The sequence below is a fragment of the Hylaeus volcanicus genome, chromosome 5, assembly GCF_026283585.1.
Source record: "Hylaeus volcanicus isolate JK05 chromosome 5, UHH_iyHylVolc1.0_haploid, whole genome shotgun sequence".
Classification (NCBI taxonomy): domain Eukaryota; kingdom Metazoa; phylum Arthropoda; class Insecta; order Hymenoptera; family Colletidae; genus Hylaeus; species Hylaeus volcanicus.
In genome coordinates this window covers 24,252,484-24,272,627 of record NC_071980.1, presented here as the reverse complement: position 1 = coordinate 24,272,627, position 20,144 = coordinate 24,252,484, and the positions used below count along the sequence as shown (strand labels likewise).

The 20,144-nt window shown below is 35.2% G+C and overlaps 2 protein-coding genes across 4 annotated transcripts; one reads left to right on the top strand and one right to left on the bottom strand.

Moving 5' to 3' along the window:
- The first annotated feature begins 273 nt into the window (after positions 1 to 273).
- Positions 274 to 5,312, top strand: LOC128876469 (sensory neuron membrane protein 1-like). 2 transcript variants are annotated; one of them, XM_054122882.1, is made up of 8 exons: positions 274 to 590; positions 802 to 956; positions 1,142 to 1,304; positions 1,511 to 1,759; positions 2,579 to 2,790; positions 2,864 to 3,035; positions 3,412 to 3,654; positions 4,358 to 5,312. In XM_054122882.1, exons 1-8 carry the CDS (start codon positions 489 to 491, stop codon positions 4,640 to 4,642), a joined length of 1,581 nt encoding a protein of 526 aa, XP_053978857.1. In that variant the 5' UTR covers positions 274 to 488; the 3' UTR covers positions 4,643 to 5,312. The 2 variants fall into 2 exon arrangements, with proteins under 2 accessions (XP_053978857.1, XP_053978858.1); XM_054122883.1 differs by lacking the exon at positions 1,511 to 1,759.
- Positions 4,950 to 20,002, bottom strand: LOC128876470 (proton-coupled amino acid transporter-like protein pathetic). Of its 2 annotated transcripts, none has more exons than XM_054122885.1 (8): positions 18,986 to 20,002; positions 12,576 to 12,644; positions 11,742 to 11,834; positions 11,240 to 11,597; positions 9,104 to 9,379; positions 8,209 to 8,387; positions 7,731 to 7,900; positions 4,950 to 5,810 (listed from the first exon to the last, which is right to left on the bottom strand). In XM_054122885.1, the coding sequence occupies exons 2-8, from the start codon at positions 12,635 to 12,637 to the stop codon at positions 5,560 to 5,562; spliced, it is 1,389 nt and encodes a 462-aa protein (XP_053978860.1). In that variant the 5' UTR covers positions 12,638 to 12,644; positions 18,986 to 20,002; the 3' UTR covers positions 4,950 to 5,559. The 2 variants fall into 2 exon arrangements, with proteins under 2 accessions (XP_053978860.1, XP_053978861.1); XM_054122886.1 differs by having other exon boundaries at positions 18,992 to 20,002.
- Positions 20,003 to 20,144: the final 142 nt, after the last annotated feature.

Sequence of the window (20,144 nt, the reverse complement as noted above, 5' to 3'; positions counted from 1 at the left end):
CGTATTACGTTTACTTATTCTTGATAATAATACAAGTATGTTATGATATCAGCAATGTATGCGGAATATTGATCCTAAACGAACAATAGTGTGACAGGAGGAACTTAATTTCTGCAGATAATGATTAGATTAATTGCTAATGCTGCAATCACGAATATTTCATGTTGGCGATGTTATCTATTACGTTCATATGCGTGACGGAACTGCAGAAATGAATTATTCACTAAATAAAAGACTAGTTTCATTACGTAGTTCTCGAGTTTCAGTGTAAACGTAGAACAGATGAGTGCTTCTGTATTATGTTTCTGAAAACAAACGAATGTACTAGTTAAATAGTTATAGTTTCGAATTTTATATTACTCTTCTGTTTTAAAAGAAATATACATTTCTGTTTCTACATCTTCTGTTTGTTTACATTTATAACATTTAACAAGTACGTTTAAAGCAGTTAATGTGTGATTAATAATTGATTCGATAAACAAAGAGTAATGATTTTTTACGGTGTACTCGGAGTTATTCTGATTCTGCTTGGCATAATAGTTGTTGTTGAACAATACATGGTACAGTATATAACATATATTATACAAAAGGTAAGCTGAAACTATATTTCTATTTAATGTAACTAGTTGAGTATTTAATGGTAATGCTATATAATTAAGACAAACAATGATTGTGATGACGTTAATTTTTACATTTTATGTAAAAGTCCCGTACAATTGTCTACATAAATTTTTAACTAATTCGTAATTTATATGGAAAAAGAAACTCACTTAACCAACGTTCACGTAACATAATCTTCAGAAAGTAAACCTCGTGGATGGTACAGCAATTTACGAATTGTGGAGAAATCCTATACCTTTACAATTGACATGTTACTTGTTCAATGTTACTAATCCTGACGACGTAATGCGAGGGGAAAATCCAAATTTCGTCGAATATGGCCCCTTTATTTATGAGTAAGCATAATATTATCCAATTCATTGCGTTAGACATTAGTTTAGATTTAACAAACTAATACAAAGTCGATTGGATTTTATTTCGCTTTTTGCCTTTTATTCGAGTCTAAATACGTGAAAACAACTGTGCTTTAATAAAATCTGTTAGATTTTTTTCTGTTAAATATTCACCATTTCGATTCTAGCGAAACGTTCGAAAAACAAGTGATAGATATTGATGAGGAAAACGACGAAATCACGTACACAACGAGGTCAACATTCGCCTTCAACAAACGGCAGAGCCTGAATGTAACTAGACATGATAAAGTAACGATATTAAATCCGGCATATATAGGCACCATATCAATGGTAAATAAAAATACAAATAGAATGTTAAATGTTACTAACAATTAAGCAAATGATACTATATGCGTTAAAATATTTAAATATTTCAAGGACGTAATCTAAATAAATCATCCTTTTTAAATAAAATTCTTCGAATTTAACTCTCCGAATTAAATTTATCGATATTCGAAAATAATTTACTTTAGCTTAATAAGAATATTTCTTTGCAGTTGACGACCTTGCCCCCTAATTTCATGGAAAAATACGGTGACCACATACCGAAATTATTTCCAAACCGCAGTAGTATTTTTCTGAAAGCTCGTCCCACCGATCTACTGTTTAATGGAGTTAAAGTATCGTGCAACACGAAAAAGTTTCCTGAATTAAATCTCATATGCAAAACGCTCGAATCTAAGCCACCACCGGTTTTAAGACGAACAGAAGATGAAGGAATTTATCTCCTGAGTTTCTTTCAAAGGGTAACATTTAATAGTCAGAGTGATATGAGATATAATCCGATCAAATCTGTCAAATATCGGAATATTAATTGAAAATATTTTGCAAGCATTTAATATGGCCAAAGGCTTCCTTTAAATAGCTTTTCTGCATTCAGCGAATAAATAGATTATGAATTTATAATATAATGTAGGAGTCTAACCGAAAAATAAGGCACGGGGATTCGAACCCACGATCCTCGGATCCACAGTCGACCGCTTTACCTACGCGACCAATCTCGTAGCCTACGTTTCTTGTTCTTATTTGACTCATTGTTGGGTATGGGAGGCGCGGATACTACACTTGGCTATCCTGAATTGACATTCATTCGCCCTCGAATGTCCGTTTTCTCGGGTTTTGCGTCTCAACAGCAGTGCGCGCCGCACCCTCTTTCGCGAGTGTACTCCCCTCTCTCTTTCTCTCTCGACGCCTCATTGTTGCCCGCTCCACCGTCAACACGACACCGTCCTTCGCGTGGCATTGTTGTTCATCGTGACTCATCGTCACTGGCCGGTCCTCTGCCGCTGTAACCCCCCATCCCGGACGAGCCCCCATATGTAGGAGTCTAAACGAAAAATAAGGCACGGGGATTCGAATCCACGATCCTCGGATCCACAGTCGACCCGCTTTACCTACGCGACCAATCCCGTACCCTACGTTTCGTGTTCTTATTTGACTCCTTATTGTTGGGTATGGGAGGCGCGGACACTACAATAATATGTTAATAAATAATTGTAAATGTAATTACATGTAAGACCGCGACTTGTATATAAATAATTATATTGAGTTTCTTTATTCGACAGATGAATGGTACTATTCGTGGTCCATTTACTATTAACAGGGGCTTAAAGAACATAAGTCTCTTGGGCGACACAACAGCCTATATGGAAAAGAGAATGCTAGATTTGTGGTACTCTGATAGTTGTAATAAAGTGAGAGGAACCGACACTATCCTTTGGGCACCATTAGTAAAGCCATTATCTTCCGTTGCATCGTTCTCGCCGGATATGTGCAGGTGCAATAATATTATTATCGAAAGTGATAACATAAACTCAAAGCTTTCCGATATGAATTGTTAACGTGTTTAGGTCTCTAAACGCTGATTACGTGAAAGAAGTTACGATACACGGTGTAAAAGGATCGAAATTTGCGTTAAACGAAAGGGCATGGTTTTTGAACGAGTCACAATGTTACTGTCCGAGGGTAAATGATGAAATTAAGTGTCTGCCACAAGGTTTAATAGACACATCAGAATGTCAGGTAATATTTTTAAGATGTTACATTAAATATTGTACAAATTTACTAGCACTCAATGATCAAATTAAATTTATTAGCATTCTGTTAGTTTTAACTATTTATTGAAACAAAGTATATTGAGTGCCATTAAAAGGTATACACTTAATAGTTAGCAAGAATCGTACAAACATAATGAGATACATTTTTACAAGAAATGGTTATCCTTGTTTAGATGATAATTTTTTACTCTAATTCTGCAAATTCGCTAATCTTTGTCGATAACGTGTGAAAATCAAATAAATGAAACGGGAATGAAAATAGTTTAAAATGTACGTGTGTATAAATATTCACAGTCGAATAATGAGAAGTACTTGTCTATAATATGTTTGGCTCGTTACAGAAATTACCTGTAGTTTCCTCGGAACCACACTTTCTCCACGGCGATCCCGAGCTTCTAACGTATGCTCGTGGCTTGAAACCCGACAAAGATCTCCATGAAACGTTTATTATTATCGAACACGTGAGTGGCGCACCAATTTCTGGTAATAAGGCTTCGCAAGTAAATCTGAAGCTGACTAGACAACCAGTGGAACTTCTCGCAAATGTCAGCGAAGGATACTTCCCCATCCTATGGTGCAAAAGTGTAAGGCTCTTTTTCTAAATCATCATTATCTTCTACATTAGTATTTTACAAAATGGGCGTGGTTATACATTGTATCATATTTAATAAAATAATTCTCTTTAGATAATTATCCAAATATCAAAGACATGAAGATTAATACTTTAAACAAGTTAAAACGTTACGTCTTGCACTGTTACCTTTGCGAAATTATTAATAATATACATTAATAGCATTTCTCCCAAAAGAAAACATTTAATCTGAAAAAAATACAAATACCTAACACCTTTCTCTATTAATACATTGACCATGGAAGTTTAAATATATTATGTAACGCATTTTAATGTTTTGCTTTCGAGATGAAAACTGATCGATATTTCGGCCTGATTTCTTTCGCACAGACCCACGCGTTACGTAAATTGAGCAAATATGAAAGTGCTTACATAAATTCAATGTGAGTCGCGTGACCAGTTACGAGTCAATGCCTCGATAACCAATAAAGATACCGTAAAGATTCTCGATGGCTATTTAACGGTAGAAAGGATGCAGCATTTGTGTCAACGATCCTGTTTGAAACTCAGTCACCTAAAAAGTTTCATTTCATCAAATTATAGATAAAAACAAAATTGAAATATAATTCGAAGTGCAAAGGGTTAATGATACGATTACAATCTTCTTAAAACAACGAATAAGGTGATTAAACTAATAACAAAGTTATATTTTACAGGGAGAGACGCTGGAGTTGGTTCGTATGCCGGACACGTATCAAGTACTTCGGCTTTTACAATTAACTCGGTATCTGCAATATCTTCCATTGACCATCGGTATCTACATTCTCCTCCTTACTGGAGTTTTATGGGGTTGTGCTCAGCGTAAATTGCAAACATCAAATTTAACGGTAGAGGAGATTTTCGTATCGTCGAATTTGCAAACGAATAGTGTCGTACGCAGGCCACCGCGACGACCCACTGAATCGTTTGACGGACTTCAACGCGTGTATCCTGCTTTTTAGAGCGAAAGACACGAATGGAAAAATATTTTTAACATTATAAAAGTCTATTTAATAGTTACGTAATAGTAGAAATCAACAGATTTCGCGAGTGCAATGTAGAAACAATTATACACAAATTAATGCGTTGAAAGTTTCTCGTAATTTCCGTATTAAAATTCTATTAGGGCTTCTATAATAATTTAACAATTTATAGCAGGCAATCGATATCTGTTGTATACTGCGTTTGCATCACGTTTGCTGATGAAAAAACCACGCTTCACAACCGCCATGTTTTGGGATTCAGATTCATTAAATACAATTGGGAGCGTTGTGTTAGAATTCTATAAATAGTTTAATATAAATTTTACGTACAATCAAGTACACTTGTTTTCTTCGTATAAAAAATAATTACTTCTAATAGTTAGATCGTTAACTCGATATTTTCAAGTGCACTTACAGCTACGTTACATAAATGTATGTACACTATTAAACAAGATTCACCCTATCAGTAAACTCTTATATGTACGAAAATTTCACTTCTCCCTTTAAAATTCGTTTTCCTATTGCGTATATTTACAATAAATAAAACTTTACCTCCTATCGATGCTCTTTTTTTTATCGTTACTTCCGTCTAATTCTCTCTAATTTAAATTCGTTACAAATAAAGAAACAAATCCTGGGCGAAACGATACGCGACGATACTTTACAACTAATTTCATAATAATCAAACTAACCATTACGTTATTCGTGTTACAAAAAGATGCTTAAATAGAATGTCAAAATAAATACAGAATGTACATGAAAGGTCTTAAGAATAAATGCTCCAACGCAACGTAGGTTGCGGTAATCGTAACAGTGTCGCTCTTCTTGAACGAACGTCAAGAAGATGTTCTGGCGTATACTGGTTTCGGTGATTTCTTCTTCCTCGAAGGAAACCACTAATTTGATTCTGTATATTCTTTGATTATGTCCCTTATGGAGACCCACGAGCCGGATACCAATGCGAACAGCGAGAACACCAGAAGCACACCGTTCTTCCAGAGCCTCCAGTTGAATTTGCCCAGGTGGCCCTCCCAGCATGAAATTGTTTCCACTATCGCTGGTATGCTGATGCCCAGGACGGAGAAGAACACAGCGCCCACCAAAGAAATGAACGGTTCCAGGTTGGGCACTAGCAACCCTACGATGACTGAAAAAAAACATTCGTTAAAGAAAATCGTTGAATTTCGCAGGATGTAAACGTCATTTTAGGATAAAGGAGATTTAATAACGTAAGTGCGATAACTGGTAATGAAAAGGCGAAGAGTAAATTTTTTATCGAGATAAGGTTTTACCCATCTCTAATTGTTATGCAGAATGATGTGCACAGGTTTTCGTCGGCTAAAGGACAAATGGTCAAGTTCATGCTATCCCTACTCGTTTTAAATAAGCATTGGGTCTCCGAAGCCAAGGTTTTCGATGGCTGCACGACATGTAGGTGCGCGGAATCACTATGCCATTCATCGCACGACTGAGCGACTTTAACCTTCCGAAACAAGTTCTCTAAACGTGATTTAAATTGTATATTTAATCAGTTCCATGGATCCCTACGAAATAGCAGTACTTTATAACCGCGGCATGTAAAGTTAAAAATATGTTGTCGATTCGTGGATCAGTTCGTTATTTGTTAAATACATTTCGTTACTTTTATTAGTTAGATATATGCATATATTATATACATGTATATTTAATACAACTGAATGTGAAACATATGTACGCTAGAATACGCAAATATGAGAATATTAACATTTATTATAGTATTTCAAAATATAGAGAACACCCGATCTGAAATCTCGATTACCTGTGCTGGCTTGGACTATCGCCGATTTATTTAATACATACTGATACAACGATAAACATTGGGGATATTGATAGAAGCTAACAGCGGAGATACAAAGTAGTGATAACATTTAAATGTTTACAAACATAAGCACAGATTATCAACAGTAAGGTCTATTGACTCCAGAAGTACTCAAGCGTGCTCGTACTTGAGAATGAGTAGTCAAGATTGTTTTGCTTGCTTGTAAAGCATGTCATTGCACACGTTATATTGTTTTTTTAAGCGTGATTACAGAGCATCTTATTCTCGAGTCAATTTTTCAGTCTCCAGTTAGGTATAAGCGTAATCATACAGGACTTCATAAATCGAACTTCAAAAATTGTTGAAAATTAATCCTTCGAATATTAATTACTCGATTGAAAGTAGATGATAATAAATAGTTTTTGATAATATGATAGATACGGTACTTAATTAAAATATAAAGTGAAAACAAAATATTTAAAAAAAAAAAAACATATATGTATGCAAATTTATTTCTACTATGACTAAGGAAATCGGAAGTCCAGCATTGAGGAGTCAAAACACGAGCTGTGTACCTAAATATCAACGTATAGGTTTCTGAATGAGTTGAACGTGCACGAGTCATTGAACGGTGCTTACGACTGACGAGTGAGTCATGCGGTTACAGAACCAACAGGTATTTCCCTGGCCCAGTCTGCCTCCACCTTTCCATTACAACTCGTACTTCTCTCTTTCTTTCTTAGGAAAGTAACACACGCGTCTGGTTGATGCTCGATAGCGTAAACCAGCAATAAACTAGAAGAGTAATCGCGACTCGTTATCACGGTAATATTGAAACGACGTGTTTATCTGTTTCCACTAGTAGCAGCAATTTATTACAACATAAAATTTGATGAAAAATTTCAACGATCGTCTATGATTTATCGCATGCTGAGAAATGCCTTCCGTAGCGATATCTTTGACGTTACAGGAAAAAGGAAATAGAGACAGTAATCGAAACAGTAGTTTATGTTTTAGTTGGCATTAGAAATTTGTATCTGGTAAAGGCCGCAAAGGGCAACGTATTAAGATAATAACAAATAATATGATTAGAATACGAGAGTTCTATTTCATTCAAGTGCACGTCAGCAGACGTAAATGCATTGTACCTTAATTTCTTATTAATATTTGTGGAATAGCAATGAATTAAATATAATTTTACGATTCATTAATAAATTATTGGATGAGATTAAGGGACCTAATAATTACGAATGACGACAAATTACTTACTTGAGAAAATCACCATGACAATCCTCATAAGTGTTTCGCACAGGCCTTGGAACTTGTGACTACATTTGTCCTTTATGGCGTTCCACATAATTTCCATTGGCACGTAGAACTGCAGACCATAAGTAAACAAAACGGCTAAGGCAATAAGAATTTTTACTGCTTGTCCCGGTCTGTAAATGAATACGTTCACCTTAGAAGAGGATTTTATTTTATTTATTTTGTATTATGTGATTTATTTATTTTTTTATTTTTATTGAACGAAGTATAATTTATTTCGAAGTATACTCAATATCGAGAAATCTTTTATTATTATTATTATTATTATATGGAGGAAAATTTGGAACGTCTATTAATTATTGTTAACAACCATATATATGAATAAACCAATAAAAAGGTGACTGAATAGGAAGCAAGCTTTACATTTTATATCCTTAATTTCCCTTTGTTTATTTTTTAAATTGACAAACTGAATACTTACATTTCATCAGTTGGTATACTCAATGTGATGGTCGCTTGAACCTTTTCTCCATAAGTCAGGTAACCGAATATGCCCAATACAGCATACATAGCCACCACTATCGACATAGTTATGTTAAGGACGCTCGGACAGCCGAGAAAATGTGTCGGATTCCGCATGCTATTCTCCACGGGCATCACCTGTTAAAAAATTCATTTGAATGAATCAATACGTGAATTTCATCACTTTATAATTGTATAACGTGTCCCAGAAAGAAGTGTGGGCGCTTGGATGACATTACGAATTTTCAAAAGAGCTTATCGCAGTTAAAAACGCAATCATTTTTATCAATTTCTTTGTATTAATGATAAAGTGATGAGCCTTGTTCTAATGAGATAAGTCAGTTTGATATTGTGCGATATGAAAAGAGGAAAAATCATACAGAGATCGTATTTATATGAACTCTATAAACAATCGTCAAGGTATTAGATGGGTAAGTGTTTATAAGTCAAGAAGGAAGAGTTTGTTGGCGTCATATAAATGTTTCACATTGTTTCTACAGAGTTTACCTACTCGTTATTGAGGTAACGTATATATAAGATACAAATTGAAAATTGATTTACACGTCCATGACATTATTATTAGTGGATTTTACTTTGTATAGGTTCGTGAGATTATTACCAATGTTTGTCGAGGTTCCTTCGTAAGAATGAACACAAACATGACCCGATTCGTAGTATCTTTAATCTTTAAAAATGTTTGAAACGTGACTTAATCAATTATAATTCAACTGAGGTTGCGTTGATAGTACTCTCACGAAGAAAGAATGAAAAGTGTAAGTATTTAAATTTCTAAATGGTATATACTAAATGGTAATTTGGTAGTGATTGTTAAATATGAGTAAAGGAGCACTTACAACGCCAATTCCCTCGATGGCAAACAACACAGTCGCGAAGAACATGGGCAGCTGTTCGAACGACGAGAACAACTTCACATTTGTCGACATTTGAACACCGCTGAAGACGTAGTAAAGGGTTATCGCGATCCCGACCATCATGCAGATATTGGCGACCATGGAAAATGGCACCATGTATTTCAAGTTTCGCACCTGTCCCAGCAATAATGTCGGTGGAATCAGCGTGAGTATGTACATACGGAGTGATATATCCGCACCACTGTAATGGTTGACTATCTGAAAAGAAACGATGGATATTTCAATCGAAGTGGTAAAATATGATCAACTTCAGAAACATTTAGAGTATCGCGACAAATCAATCGTAATATTTACCAATGACTAAAGAGTGATCTACATATTAAATAAAATATCTTAAAGAACGTACAATCGAATCGTAATTATTTATATATTATAAATATATGGAGGATGAAAGAAGAAATATTCCACTTCTTCGAAATAGATGTAAACTTTTGTCGTTTGTTTTTATACAAAAAAATTTGTTTCTCTAGGGTTTGATTAATGTTAGTATTCGTTAATGTATAGTTAGTGTTTTCAACTATGTAGTCGTTTGAAACTAGATTGAACGGAGTGTACTTAATTCGTGAAACAGGCAGGCCGGATTCTACAGGTCAATCATGTCGGAACAAGTCTCGAGGCTACGTGTTGGCACAGATTTTCCATTGTGATCGGAGAAAAAAGGAGAAAGATGTACATACGTATAACGATGCACGAGAACGAATGAAACGCAATAAATGCAAATTAAACTAGTTTTGCAGCTTATCTGCATTCCGATAATGCATATCGGAATTAATCCATACGAATTAAATTAATTAAAATGCAACATTCGAGTCAGAGTGTAGTGTCCTGATTTGACAAAAATTTATTTATTTACTATAAAATAAATTGCGAGTGAATTAATCGAAATCTACATACGAAAATGTTCGAAATATCCAAAGTATAAGATCAACGTCTACCTCGAAATATCATATTAAAAGTGATAATCAGGAATTTTTAAGGATTAATACAAATCCAAACAATATCGTCAATATTTTATAAATAAAGGTGACGGGAATGTTTAATTTCTAATCGTAAAATCTCTTTATAATCTCCACGACAATAATTTAATTTAATCATATGTAATAAATAAATCTGAATATATCAGTAGTCCTGTGGTATTAAAACTTCCAGTATCGGCATCTTAACATTCGAACAAATGTTATCAGCGCTCTTTTCGTCGCCAAAATTTCCATTCGTTGACAGTATGTATCAAAAATCATACAATTCTAATACAATTTATCTTACGAAATCCAGAGCAAATAAATATTATATTTATTAAAATGTTGAATGATTATTGTGAGGTTGTCATATTACGAAATTGTGGATATTATTCTAATATTGTCAGATGGAACTGATAAAATACATTTTTAAAGAAAGAAACAGTACTTCTTCCAAGAAGCTGAAATTTCTCATAGGAAGAGAATGCAATTGTACCAAGCAGTTCCTTTAATTTAAACTCGTGTTCATAAACATATGACATTGCAGATTAAATTCGTGGCTTTAACACGATTTTAATACTTTAATACATGCTCCGTAATCATTTAATGCTGCTTCGCCTTCCAAAGAATAAACTGAACTTTGTAATCTTCGCGCCACGATAGAAAAAGCAAGATAACAATAAGCTAAGAATTATATTATGTGATCCTCGTGACATGCAATATTTGCTGAAAAAACCAGGCTTTCGTAGCAAAGGCTTGCGACAATAAAATTAATTAATAAGAGTCATCTCAGTTTATCGTCAACGTTTTACGTTTGGATCGTGTTCAGGCCTGAGATAATTACAATTTAAGATTAAAAATATTTAAAAATCACTTCAAAAGCTTTAAGCATTAAATAATTGACTTGCGCTTGTGTATAAGCGATGTGCGTGATTCATAGCTATCGGAAACATTTTGTTAGATATTGAAATATATTGTTTCAGTTAGAAAGACTCAAAGTTGTGAGTAGAAAAAAGAAATCCATGAAAAAGCTATAATTGTTAGTGTCGCGAAGCAGAAGTTCGCAGTCAGAAACCAAGAATGTAAAGCAGGGGGAGCTTACCTGTTGAATCGAGGTCGCTACGAAGACTACGTACACACACACACCACCTATGTACGTGCAACACAATGCAATTTTTACAAATATTCGACTGGCGTTTGCAAAAGGTCTGACTGGTTTCGGTCCACAAAGAAACGCTGCTTCCGCTGTCTCCGCGTACGTCATTTTAGGTGTTTTCGTTCGCTTGCACAGCACGTGGGAGGATCGTACCAGTATATGAACGCAATGCGCACATATAATTCCAATAATTACAGTACCGATTCCACCGAACAAGAGTCCGCCATTTTTAATCGCGTTCGGCATGGCGAGGATTCCTGTGCCCAGGGAACATTTTAGAATATGGGCCAAAGCACCTAGATCTCTGTAACACAAGAGATAAGTATTATATGTTTTATCATGGGTGTGCATCTCATGTTATCGAGAAAGGTATTTTTAAGAAACAAGTATGCAACAGTATAAATAATATATGGATAATTAATTTAATTAATTAATACTTGAAACTTACGAATTGGTGTTCTTCTTGTCACGGTGCTCGAAGGGATCGTAGAGTTCATCTTTCTCATTATAGTTGCTAATGTTGATAGTAGCAATTTTAGTGCTGACAATAAAAAAAAAGCAATACATCAGTACTCTTCATTTTATACAAATTATTATTTACAGTGCTCCATGACTTATTTGTTCTTCAAAACTGAGGTCCAATTTTGTTTAGCGTTTATAGTTTACAATATACCACGAACGTGTCAGAAAAGAGTCACAAAAAATCAAATAACACATTCCATATATTTTACATAAATTTTATAAATATCCCAATACATGCGATAAGATTCCTTTACAATTACGATGATGCAATATTCAATTCATTTGCATCAATCTATTAAAATTAAATTAATCAGCCCCCGACGACGAAGTTAAGTGATTTGTCAAACTTAACACATGGTGCTTTATCAAACTTTGTTAAACCTATGTGATAAAAGAACGAGGATGTTAGAATATATCAATCATATACCGACGTCATGATGAAGAAGTCAATTAAGTCGGTTGGAATTTCTCGTATCAGAAATATGAACAAGCTTATCGTTGCAATCTGATCACTATAATCTTACACGCACTGTTCATGAATTCACCAATTTTTTAAAATCACTTACGTAACTTGCTGTGTGTTTACATATCGTTACATCATACAGTATTTACATCATACTTACGCTACACATTTTAAAAAGTCAGGAACAAATAATTACTAAGACGTAGTAATTGAATATTGCTGACCATTTCTAACTTTGAAAATTTATTAAGGACTCTGTTCATGGAAATTAGAAGTAAAATGACTACAAAATTTTACCTGCTATTGAACTCCTGCATGGGATTATCTGAGGCTGACGTGTCCTTCGTATCCTTCCCCATGGTGAATCTAAAAAACAGAAACGGATACATTTAATTAGAATTTCGAGTATTATCAAAATATTTTATATTGTCGGAAGGAAAAGAATCAATATCGAATGACATTTATTTACAATTAGTCATATCTCTTACGATGGCTGACTAAAACGTCTGACCTAGTACGACTGAAACTACTTCTAAGACTGAACTGTCTTTCACTATATGTATTGTATAATACAAGAATCTACAATCCCTGCTCCAAGTCAATACATTGTGAACAATTCTCATTGATTAATCTAACCTAGATTATTTCATAATCCAAGGAGCTATAGAAAAATGCCCCTGAATGAGAGAAATCCGTAGTTTCATTCATAATTTGACATTGGAGAATAGAATAAACAACAAATACAAAAAGTTAAATTTTCCAACTGTTTGTTCATTAGTTTCAAAACATTTTGTTTACAATTATCACTGGGATTCGCTTTGTCTTCAATAGTAATTATCAACAATATGAAATAAGTCCATTTCTATAATACAAAATAAGCTTCTGTAATGCAGGATTCTTCTGCAATAAATTTTCACCATATTTCGTACGAATTTCAGGTATTCCAACTAACAAAATCTAAAGATCGAAGAAATTATGGATCGAATCACTTTACGCAAACGTTAAATTCTTATCGAAATAGGTGATCATCCAGTGAAGATCTTACCAATCTATTTTCACGCGATTTCACGAAACTAGGTTTCACAACAAAGATATCTTCTGCTGTGTAACCAATGTCTGGCAAAATTCGCAATAGTATAACGATCGACGTAGGTCTTTTTGTATCGGCGAAAATTTTCCGTCGAGACATGGATTACTGTTTCGTGGTTATCATATAGATTACTCTAATTCCCAACTTACGAGTGTAGATTCTAATCAACGTCAAATCGAAATTTCAGGTAATCAAAGATTCCAAGAGTCCAAGAGAGAATAATTGCGTTAAAGATGAGTGGCAATGTGCTCGAGGTTTCATATTGAATGTCATTGGGGCACCTTAAAACTCAAGTCCGCTGACATGAAATTTTAATTAAATGGACATTCGTGATCCGAATTGTTTGTTGTAGCAAAATGTGTGCCGGTGTCGTTAGCATCAACAATTAACAAAAACCAGCAAATTAGGAGAGACGCCATTCGGTTGCACGCGTGTTGTTTGCCCTTGGCCATTATTGCTCTACATCGAAGAACGCCATCTTTGTTCTCGTAGCTTTATTGCATAGTAATTAAGTGACTAATGCTCATAATTGGAAGAAACGAGCACACCCAGAATAATGCAGACAATTTAACGCGCTTTGTTCAATACGTAATTCGAATCAAGATGATGTCAAGACATAGAAAATTAAATTTAATAGTCTAGTTCATCGCGGACTTCCTTTTTCTCTCACACCTGTTTTCCGTTTATCCTGAAGGTCGCATGGAGTCATTATCGTCATTAACTGAGGACAATCGCGAATGCAGCCAGTTAAGATTGGAAGCTATAGATCGTCATCGCTCAACAAACGTTGCACAATCCATAGGGAATAAGGAGAGTTTCACAAACGCCTTTAATCTTCTTTGTCTTCACTTGTTCTATCGTTGTTGCATTCTGTCGATCCATTGAGCAACCGACTGCCACGAGCCTCGATGAGTGCAATGAAGGTGTAACGCAATGTAGATTACGGATTGTAAAAACAACGGAGGTGTGAATTAAATTCCACAGTGATGTCAAATATGTAGCAAATTGTATAGAAGGTTGACTCTCTAGAGGTTAAGACACTAAAGGCTAAATCTCGCGTAGAAAAGCCTCACAGGAAAAGATTATTATGAAATTTGTATAGTATTACTTCGATACACAGATTCAAAAATATATGAAATATCAATGAGAAAATACACGTTGCATTGTTTAGAAAAATAAGAGAAACTTTCATTTAAATTTCATTTCCTTATCTATATCCGAAGAAATATCAATTTTCATTAACACCCTCAGTCTACTTATTGCGCAAAGGTTAAGTCTATTTTAATATATCAAAGATTCCAAAATGAATTGGCCTTCGAAAAGTTTGTTCTATTACTTGTAAATAACAAACATTATCCTTTCAGTTCCACCTTACAGGTATATAATCCTTTCAACTACTTCAAATCTAAAGTCAAATGTTCAGTAATCGAACGCAAGTAATTTAAAAAATAACTATTTGTTATTTCTGAGTTCGTTATCAAATCTTGACCACCACTGTTGGATTGTCTTCATCGACCAAAAGAATTCATGAAAAATAAAAATTCTGTAAATATCTGTAAAGTTCTTTGTCTCTACGAACTTCACTTAGTCTTCTAGGCGTTCGTGGGTGTGGTTGAGATCTAGGCACGAGTCGAAGACGTTGAATAATCGAGTGTAGCAGGAATCGACCAAACTCTGCACACCATGCAATTACGGTGTTGCAGCTGGGACTTATCCTTGAACGCTTCCACGGGAACGTAAGTACACAATGGACGTAGGACTTTCTAATGTCAGGAAGGAGAAAGGACTCGCGAAGTGGCTAATAAATATTCCTGATGTAAGCAAAGGACAGAAAAGAGTCACGAGTAACCACTGGTTAAGGGGAATTATGCTGCGATCCAGGTGTATCGGAGATTTACAAATACGACTAATCGCGCGGTGATCGCGAATCTCGGTCTGAAAATACCGATACCTGGGATAATATCTGCACGAATTCTCGTGGCCAGTGTGTGTGGAAATTCGCGCGGTCGTGATTCGCCAAATGTCACATAACAGCTCCCTTTTCCTGTAAAGTGTTGCGTAACGTTCTATTCTCGTGATTAGAACTGTTTCGCTTCAGGTATAGAGACTTTGACGGAGCCCTAAGTATATCGAGTTGTCCAGACAGTTCGTAACAATTTTTAAAAAATACTCAAAGGCTCGTTTAAATTTTGATATATGTATTTATTGAATTATATGGGTACCATCTTGTTCCACAACCTTTCCACCTTTTAAGGTACGTATACATGTTATTTGTTTTCAACCATTCCGATATATTCAGATATTCATTATATGGAGAAATGCTTTTTCCGTATTTTGAAGACTTTTCAAGATCACAGAATATTATCTTCAGACGTTGTTTTTTATGTACTCTGCGACAAGAAGATATCACAAACCATATTTTCAATTTTGTCAACCAGTCTATACCGATATGTTGGTATTTTGAGAAGCATAAAAGTTACAGGTATCTTTTGCAGAAGAACAAATATTTAATTAATAATTAAATTCAGAGTCTGAAAGTTGGTTCAACTGTTGGTTCAAAGTTGGTAACAAACTGGTTTACTACATTTTAACGTGATAGATTCTAGCATGAAGGATAAACAGCGAAAAGGAAGGTCAGTTAAGATTAATGATGACGACGAAGGTAGAGCCAGGATACTAAACGTTTCACAGAAATCAATTTCTTTGCAGCTAATGGTGTTTACAGCAATGCATCGGTACCATTGTGTTTCACACGAATTGATCAAAGAGAAATTAGCTGATCAGAAGTTTCGCTAATAATTAATTATTCAAACAAATTGAAAGTAATCTTGAAAGCAATTAGTAACAAGAAAAAATGGTTTATTTGAAAATGAAGATAATTAATTCCTAAAGATTCGACCGGAGATCGGGAGTAGATGAAAGTATTATAGCCTATGAAATGCGAGCTAAAGGGTGATGATTATAATATTTGTGTAATGAGGAATCAGAGAATAAATTAACAGAAATACTAGTGGAAAGTATATCAATTTAATGCAACAAAAGCAAGACTAATTTTAACGAAAAGAATTTTCGTTTACAATTACTACGTCGAAAGATATGTCTTCAATGTTGCCATGAAAATACTTGAAACAATGTTTGTACGTAACAGTGTATCTATAACCTTCGCCTAATCTAATTTCGTCATAACTGTATTTGTTCAGAGTTTTTAAAGAATTCTTTGAAAGTAATAACTACCGCGTTATTTGTCTATGAATGACACTAATGTTTCAGTTACGTTTAATTTTTAAAAAGGCATGTTATTTTTTTAATGTCTTAAACAAGTCTTCATTTGTTCCGAGCTTTTTAAAGTGATGTTGAAATGTTGACTGCTATGTTATTTGTATATGAATGGCACTAATGTCTCAATCACGTTAACCTTTTTCAGAGGAATACAATTCAAATAAAGTAATATATACAATTATACACAATTCTATTACATATATTTTAATTTACAATAAAATTAACAGAAAATTATAACTTCCTCGAAATATTTCAGACAAATTCACAAACCAGATGTGACTGATATTTTCAACACGTATAAAAACTTCATAATGCAAATTATTGTACATATTTTTAATAAAAATAAACTGAAAACTCAATCATTTTCAAAACATTAAATCAATGCCATAAATCAATACGAATATCGCCAAGCAATTTTCCCTGTAACTTTTTAATAATTTTTTAATAAAATGGTTAACATGGCTGGTAGGGAGGGTGTCAATAGCTCCGATTTCCGGTGCAATCGACAGCCACGCGACCGATATCTCGAAGGGGCTCCGCCGAAGTGGCGTGCGCGATAACAACTTGGTGCCATTGACGATGCGACTTTTAGAACGGACCTTGGCACATGCCATTTTCAACCACGGAATCCGTATCGTTTCTTAGGACGCACAACTACCTCGACAACCATATACGAATGATTTGTAACGTTTTAACAGTATCTACACCGATGACAGTAAATTACGGAAAATAGTTTCTCACCGGGGAGTCGTTAATGTCAGAGCTTCGCGTAGGTGATAAGCGCGGCCGTAATAACGTTTAAACAAATTTCTAGGTTGAGTTTCTTTGTCTGAAAAATAGTTGAAAATGGAGGAAAAACTTCTTTCGTAGAGGTACGAGATGTCTTCGTTGGAAATCGTACAGTTTACATTATTTGTTTTTATCGTGTAGTAAATGTGGCAAATAAGATAATGAAAGTGTTTGAAATAGTATTCTCTGTTTAGAGGTGATACGCTAATGCAAGTACTTTTACTTCTCAAATGTACTTCACCAATGTAAAATGAATAATCGAATTTTGAAGTAAGATAAATTATTCATTCAATTCAAATTACAGTAGTTAACAGTACTTAGTCATTTCTAACATTCGATATTCGCTACTTTGGAATTCATAATTGATACCGTTGAAATTTGCATTTAAATGATAACATTTGTCTTCCATTCTCTTACTTAAAAACGGAATAGCAATTTCAAAAGAAATTTTAACGAAAGTGTACACTTTAAAATTAAAGCTGACTCAAAAATGAATTTATTCTGATCCTTAACTAAGAGAGAAATGAGGAAATAGATATCGTTCACTGGTTTCCATGGAAAATTTTAAGTTAATCAATGCTAGCTAGTCACAACAAACAATTTTTACGTTCTATAACCTATCTGACTCTTAACGATAAGAACAGTTTTATTTTTCTCGTAGTTTCTTCATATTTCTGTACTGTTAGTCTTTCATTAAATTTTATTTATTAGACAGATGTTAAAATATGCTTGATTTCTTACGAATTCTATAATTTATAAACGACTTTCCTGTATTTACTCTCCATTTTCCTTTCCATCGATATATATATATATATATATATATTTGTTCTTCTTTTGACATTCAAATAAGGAATATTGTGAAGAAAAACTGATCTCAACCGATTATCATCGATATATATATATCGATGATAATATAATATCAAAATTTGCAATATAATAAAAAATAAGAAAATTACACCTTTTAATTATACACATTTATGGACATGTATTTATACACCGTTAATATATTTTAATTTTCTTACTTATTATTATATTTCAAATTATGAAACTTGATTGCTATCATTCTTGAAGCAACACTTGAAACTGCCACCCGAAAACTAAGAAGCTATCATCTATCCCCAACTTTCTCAATTTTGAGATACCTCGGTTCAATAACATCAAAACAATCGATTCCAAGTAAACAATGTTTCCCTTGCCACTGCTCAAGAGCGCACGCGAGTATTTATTTCCGCGAGCATCGTGCACGCGCATGCATCACAGTTTACGACCGAAGTTTTCATGCCGCTGCAGGTATCGCAACGCCGTTATCTATCCAACGCGTTATCATCGAAACTTCAAGAGATATATAAAATTCGACGCAGGGAGTCGGTCTTCCTAATTACCGAAATCGATAGCGATAGACGAGCACGACTATTCGCGAAATGTTGCCATAGTTCTCCATCGAATGTCCAACCGGTTGCGTAACGAGGAACATCAAACTAGTCGCGGCTCGGTGTTGATCGCTGGCGAGCATTCATACTTCGTATACACTTTGCATAAATATACTCACGTGCACCTTTGACGGCTGATTCCAGGCTCGAGAGAAAAAGAAGAAGAAAAAATCCGTCGGCGATTTCCTCGTTCCCGCGGTTTGTCACGTGCGGTGAAAAGAATGGAGCTCGATCCGCCGCCGATTCTCTATTCACATTATCCTCCGTAGATCCCCCTTCCAATCCGTTCCTTCGATCGATCCGAACTACCGATCCACCCGTCGTCTTCGGTACTTTTATCTTTTTCTAGAGTCCGGTAGTATATTGCGAAGAGATAATGATTTATCAGCCGATCTCGGAGCAGCCTCGGCCAATGTCAACGCGGTATGATTTATTGGCCTACGATACACCGCTGAATAAATCCCACGCACAAATAAATTGCACAACGATACGGGCTTCTGTCTCTTCGATCGGGATCGCTCGATAGTCCACGGGGATATTTCTTATCGCTGATAATTGAGATGCGATGCCACGGCGACGATAAACTTTGCCCGGTCGTGGAATCGAACGACCGCGCTTTTTCGCGCTCGCCAACAGAACTGTCCGATCCGCGTACCGAGACCCAGAACGCCAACGAACCGGGAATTTATCGATATTCCTGCGGGAATTCCCGGGATGCGCAGTCCACAGGAATGTCGAAGCTCAAGCACATCGATCTCTGACGAACGACTCGGTTAAAATGATCGAATCGTTCTTGACTTGTCACTGTGGACGGACTTCAGGATCTCTTCCAATCGCGGACGATCTCGATGCTCCGAAACTTTCAATTTCAACTTTCGACTCTTTGGAGATTTACAACTATTCCAGGTTCCCCGATCTTCGAGCACTCGATCGGATATTTACTTAATCGTAGCGGTACCTCACCAAAAACTACCTTCGAATTTCCTCTTCGGCTTCGTTCTTCAACGATAATGTGTTTGAATTCTTCAGGAATCTGTTTCGAGAAATTTTTAAAATCACGAGTCGATAACGCGGATGACGATTCGATCGTGAAACCGCTTTAGCGGAGAGCGTCCAGGAAAATCCGCGAGGAACGGTGACAGACGTCGCACACGACTGGCCAAGTTTTTTCGGCGTTACACAGGTATATATACAACCTGAGTGTATAGGCGCGATACAGCCAGGCGTTCCACTAGGAGCGACGTCGCGACGCGTGGGAGGGGAGATAGAGGCCGTTCT

Bases quoted from the DNA above. Each gene is read 5' to 3' on its own strand.
- LOC128876469 (XM_054122882.1), top strand. From the start codon at position 489: ATGATTTTTTACGGTGTACTCGGAGTTATTCTGATTCTGCTTGGCATA. The intron at 957-1,141 runs GTAAGCATAATA...TTTCGATTCTAG, and splicing joins TATGGCCCCTTTATTTATGA to CGAAACGTTCGAAAAACAAG. The intron at 3,036-3,411 runs GTAATATTTTTA...GGCTCGTTACAG, and splicing joins TAGACACATCAGAATGTCAG to AAATTACCTGTAGTTTCCTC.
- LOC128876470 (XM_054122885.1), bottom strand. From the start codon at position 12,637: ATGGGGAAGGATACGAAGGACACGTCAGCCTCAGATAATCCCATGCAG. The intron at 8,388-9,103 runs GTAAGTGCTCCT...ATTTTTTAACAG, and splicing joins CCATCGAGGGAATTGGCGTT to GTGATGCCCGTGGAGAATAG. The intron at 5,811-7,730 runs GTAAGTAATTTG...GTTTTTTTTCAG, and splicing joins TGTCATGGTGATTTTCTCAA to TCATCGTAGGGTTGCTAGTG.